This window comes from Rhinopithecus roxellana, chromosome 16 (genome assembly GCF_007565055.1).
Source record: "Rhinopithecus roxellana isolate Shanxi Qingling chromosome 16, ASM756505v1, whole genome shotgun sequence".
Lineage (NCBI taxonomy): Eukaryota > Metazoa > Chordata > Mammalia > Primates > Cercopithecidae > Rhinopithecus > Rhinopithecus roxellana.
Genome location: NC_044564.1, coordinates 15,128,553 through 15,133,937, shown reverse-complemented (window position 1 = coordinate 15,133,937; position 5,385 = coordinate 15,128,553). Strand labels below are relative to the sequence as shown.

General features: G+C 48.0%; 1 protein-coding gene and 1 non-coding gene across 7 annotated transcripts in view; both read left to right on the top strand.

Moving 5' to 3' along the window:
- The first annotated feature begins 1,713 nt into the window (after window positions 1–1,713).
- Window positions 1,714–5,385, top strand: part of NUP214 (nucleoporin 214) — a 109,614-nt gene continuing 105,942 nt past the window's right edge. For all 6 annotated transcript variants that reach the window (XM_030919319.1, XM_010360958.2, XM_030919318.1 and 3 more), the window contains exons 1-3: window positions 1,714–1,896; window positions 3,678–3,873; window positions 4,485–4,636. In XM_030919319.1, coding sequence (XP_030775179.1) covers window positions 1,729–1,896; window positions 3,678–3,873; window positions 4,485–4,636 — 516 coding nt within the window. In that variant the 5' untranslated portion in view covers window positions 1,714–1,728. The remainder of the gene's footprint in view (window positions 1,897–3,677; window positions 3,874–4,484; window positions 4,637–5,385) is intronic.
- Window positions 3,145–3,246, top strand: LOC115894053. The gene has a single exon (XR_004054109.1). It is a non-coding gene; the product is annotated as a U6 spliceosomal RNA (small nuclear RNA).

Here is a 5,385-nt window from a genome sequence, read left to right as displayed (position 1 = left end):
CCAACGTCTTGATTGGTGTATTTTGGGGATGGTTCTGGGCTCAGCAAATTGCGAACTAGCTAATACAGTAAGAGATTAAATGAGCGCATCCTGTGCATTTGGTCTGAGACAGCTGAAGTTCATTTATCCTAACTACCTCCCTGCAAGAGACAGGTTCTATTATGTCATCCTTGTTTCACAACCGAAAAGCAGGCTTGGATAAGCAACGTGCTGAAAGCCAAACAGTAAATGGCACGATCCGACCCCACTGGAGCCAACCCGTGAGATCCAAGTTAAGAACCTCCGTCCTAGAGCATTTATAATTCACTACAGAAATTTATTGTATGAAGGACTGTAATATCATCAGTCAGCCTTATCCAGACAATCTCAGTTCTAATCCTGTCATTACCACTTTCTGACTGAGGGCCACCGGAGAAATTTCTCAACTTCCCCTGTACTTCCCTTACCTCAACAATTATTATTATGTATGTTTATGTGTATATATACATATATATCCTTTTTTTTTTTTTTTTTCCTGAGACAGTCTCACTCTGTCACCCAGGCTGGAGTGCAGTGGCGCAATCTTAGCTCACTGCAACCGCCACCTCTCGGGTTCATGCCCTTCTCCTGCCTCAGCCTCCTGTGTAGCTGGGACCACAGGCGTCCGCCACCACGCCCAGCTAATTGTATTTTTAGGAGAGGTGGGGTTTCACTATGTTGGCCAGGCTGTCCAGCTCCTGACAGGTGTTCCACCCACCTCAGCCTCCCAAAGTGCTGCGTACAGGCGTGAGCCACCGCACCCAGCCCATTTTTATTTTTCAAGGCGGGGTGTGGCTCTGTTACCCAGGCTGGAGTGCAGCGGTACAATCACAGCTTACTGCAGCCTCGACCTCCTGGGCTCAAGCAATCCTCCCACCTCAGCCTCCTGAGTGTGCTGAGACTACATGCCCATGCCATCACTGCTGGTTAATTTTTGTGGTTGTTTTGTTTTTTGTAGAGACGGGGTCTCGCCATGTTGCCCAGGCTGGTCTCAAACTCCTGGGCTCAAGCAATCCTCCTGTCTCGGCCTCCCAAGTGCTGGGATTATAGGCGTGAGCCACCGGCGCCTGGCCTACCTCATCAATTAAATAATAACCCCAAGGATGACTAGAAGTCTTCAAGATTACATGAGATCCCACATCTGAAGGTTTTCGCAAAGGACATGGCACAAACTCGTGCAGCTAGAGGTGCATATGGCTCTTGCTCTGGAAATGATCACCTTGATAGGAGCAAACAAAGCTGGTCTTCGGTGCCCTTTAATCTCCCCTCCCAGCCTTCCACCTTCCACACTGGCAATCCCCCGACCCCGTTTTTCTGAACCTCCCTTTCTCCCTCCCCTTGCATAGCCCAAAGCCTCTCTCTAAAGTAGCCCACCGAAAACATCTGTCAAATTCCTAACTTATCTGAATCGGAAGCTACTAATAGCCAACCTACATCTAAGAGGAACTGTAAGGTGTCAGAGGAACAAGGAGCATAGGTCGCTTAGGCGTGGGCCACCCAAGAAGAGAGATTGACACTAAACGAACCCGCGCTGGCTGCGAAGGCGGGAGCGGCACCAGGACGATCCAGGGCGCAGGCGCAGGGGCCCCACGGCTACGCCCCTATTCAGCACGAGCTGGCCAATGGGGAGCGGCGGCCGGGAGAACGCGCGGCTTCTCTGGGTTCCGCGGCCTCCCTGGCCAAGCTTGACGTCACCAACGCGCGCCGGAAATGCGGGATCAACTGCGCGCCGCTGGCGCTGAGGGAAGGAAGTTTGCAGTCGAGCGGCCTGGGTTCTGTCGGCAAGGCCGTGGGAGGCAGCGGTGGCTGCTTGGACGCACCGAGGGCGGCGCGATGGGAGACGAAATGGATGCCATGATTCCCGAGCGGGAGATGAAGGTCAGAGACTAACTGGGGCCTCCCTCACTTCTTTAGTCCTGGCATTGCCTTGGAGCCCAGCTGAAAGGCTAAGCGCGGTGCCGGCTGTCCCGCCTCCTGCTTGAACAGACTACCGCGTTCACCGCTCTCAGCTGCGCGTCTGCCGCGCCGCTGGCATGATAGCCCCACCGAATGCAGTTTCCCAGTCCCATCCTGGTCTCGTGCACGGCTCTTGAGTTACCCTAGCTACTTTCATGTGGCGGTCACAATAGTGCCAATAACTGCTGCTTATTGAGCGTTGACTGTGTGCCAGTCGCTGTGTAGTCATCGCAACAGCCCTACGAAGTGGTTATTAACGTAGAGGAGTAAGTCGAGGCTCGGAAAGTGATTTCCCTAAAGTCACATTTGACAGCGGGGCTGAAAGTCAGCATCATTGAAGACCTTTGCTCTCCCAGTACTTCTGTAAGGTGGTACGGGCTTGCCTAACGTAGAGTCAGGGGAGGTCATCCATCCTGCAGAACCTTTAGTTGACTGGACTAGGAAGGCTGTTTTGACATCGGTGGATCAGCCTCAAGCCAGGAACCTAAAGGGAGGGCCAAGTGTTTCCAGTGATGGGAACGTGGGAGTCCCCCAGGGATAACTTCAGCATGGTGTGTTTAACAGTTCTTATATGTGTTCTGACAGAATGAGGGTGCAGCAGACGGGCTACATCTGTTTTAAATAGGGAAAGGAAGTAAGGTGCAGGAAGATTTTAGTCATCTGTGTGAACAGTAAATCACTAACATGCATGTAGGGTATAGTAATACGTGCCATGTTTAGAATAGTGATTTTTTTTTTTTTTTTAAAGGCATAGTCTCGCTCTGTCACCCAAGCTGGAGTGCAGTGGCATGATCTCGGCTCACTACAACCTCCACCTCCCCAGCTCAAGCAATTCACCTGCCTCAGCCTCCCGAGTAACTGGGATTACAGGCACCTGCCACCACGCCTGACTAATTTTTTATATTCTTTGGTAGAGACGGGGGTTTCACCATGTTGGCCAGGCTGGTCTCGAACTCCTGACCTCAAGTGATCTGCCCTCCTCTGGCTCCCAAGGTGCTGGGATTACAGGTGTGAGCCACCGTGCCGGCCTAGAATAGTGATTATTTTTTGAGAATCACCACCTGTGGTGAGCCACCTAATGAGATTGTGTCGTATTCCTCAGATATGCTGGGGTAGAAGAAAAAAAGGGTTTATTAATAGAATCACAGACTTAGAAGATGGTAATCTCACACTCCCTTTAGCAGCACATATAAAATTGGGATCATGCAGAGAAAACTAGCATGGCCCCTGTACATGGATGACACACAAATTCGTGAAGTGTTCCATGTCAGAAAACATTGAGGGCCGAGCGGAGTGGCTCACGCCTGTGAGCCTGCACTTTGGGAGGCTGAGGCGGATGGATGACTTGAGGTCCGGAGTTCGAGACCAGCTTGGCCAACATAATGAAACCCTGTCTCTACTAAAAATACAAAAATTAGCCAGGCATGGTGGTGGGCGTCTGTAGTCCCAGCTACTTGGGAGGCTGAGGCAGGAGAATTGCTTGAACCTGGAAGGCAGAGGTTGCAGTGAACCAAGATCGCCCACTGCACTCCAGCCTGGGCGACAAAGCGAGACTCCGTCTCAAAAAAGACAAAAAGACAACTGAGACAGACCTTGTTCTCAGTAATATATATTTTTGTTGTACTGAAATTGCGTCTACTGAATATAACTTGTTTTAATTTCTTTATTTATTGAATTGATCTTGTTTTGATTCTTCACAACAGGATTTTCAGTTTAGGGCGCTAAAGAAGGTGAGAATCTTTGACTCCCCTGAGGAACTGCCCAAGGAACGCTCGAGTCTGCTTGCTGTGTCCAACAAATATGGTCTGGTCTTTGCTGGTGGAGCCAGTGGCTTGCAGATTTTTCCTACTAAAAATCTTCTTATTCAAAATAAACCCGGAGATGATCCCAATAAAATAGGTAAGTTCCCTGGTTTATGTTGCAAAGTAGAGAGAGGAGTGTGGTGGCATGCTCTTGTGTTTCCTTCCCAAGAAGTCATTCTAATACTAAAATGAACACTGCTGTGAGTTTGAAGGTTGACTCCCAAGAAGATTAATGGAAGCCTTTCTAGGTTTTCTCCTTGGTCCTTTGTACTTTTCCTTACATGAGTTGTTCTTCTCAGCTCAAGAGGGAAGCACTTAACCATTATGCCATGCTTTTATTTTTGCTCAGTTGAACTTGGGCTCTGGCTCTCTGGGTGAAGGGTTTTATTGGCATGGGTTTTCAGTTGGCACAACAGTACGATCCAAACTATTGGTAATGTGTACTATTTAGAGCATTGTTGCAAAAATATTTTCAGCAAGGGCAACAGCCACAGTTAGTTTCCCCAGATAGTATGAGGAAGAATTCCTGGGATACTTAATGCATGATTATATATCTTAAGAAAGTAAAGATTATCTGTATAACTAGGTATTGGGGTGTATGTGTGTTTATGTAGATGCAAAAAATTTTTTCACGTTGAACTGGGTAGAGGTTGTGGCTTTATGCTTAGAACATACTGTTTTCTGCTTTGTATTTCTTTGTTTTCATAGTTGATAAAGTCCAAGGCTTACTAGTTCCTATGAAATTCCCAATCCATCACCTGGCCTTGAGCTGTGATAATCTCACACTCTCTGTGTGCATGATGTCCAGTGAATACGGTTCCATTATTGCTTTTTTTGATGTTCGCACATTCTCAAATGAGGTAAGCTACTGTTACACTGTGATGTCAACATGAGAACCCTAAGCAGATTTCCTTGTGTTGAACTGTAACTCGGAAGCTTCATAGGTTAACCCTTGAAGTCTCTCTCTAGATTAAAATGTGGGTTAAAAAAAAATCCTTAATTATAGAACCATAGATCTTTGAGACAGAAGGGACTTCAAGAAATTCTTTCATGGCCGGGCGCAGTGGCTCAAGCCTGTAATCCCAGCACTTTGGGAGGCCGAGATGGGCGGATCATGAGGTCAGGAGATCGAGACCATCCTGGCTAATATGGTGAAACCCCGTCTCTACTAAAAATACAAAAAAAAACTAGCCGGGTGAGGTGGCGGGCGCCTGTAGTCCCAGCTACTCGGGAGGCTGAGGCAGGAGAATGGCGTAAACCCGGGAGGCGGAGCTTGCAGTGAGCTGAGATCCGGCCACGGCACTCCAGTCCGGGCGACAGAGCGAGACTCCGCCTCAAAAAAAAAAAAAAAAAAAAAATTCTTTCATAACGCCATCTGCCCTAAGTTGTTATCAGGAGGCTTAGGTGACTTGCCCAAAGTGATAGATTAATAGACAATGTCAAAAGTTCCTGCATTTTGGGTCTTCCGCCTCATAATGCAATGTTCTTCCATTTCAAGCAGTTTAAGAAAGATGATAATAATAGCAAGTGTTTATACTGACTGTGTGTCAGACTCTGTACTAAGTGCTTTATATGCCTTGTGCCTCGTTCATGCCTACCACAGCCTTAT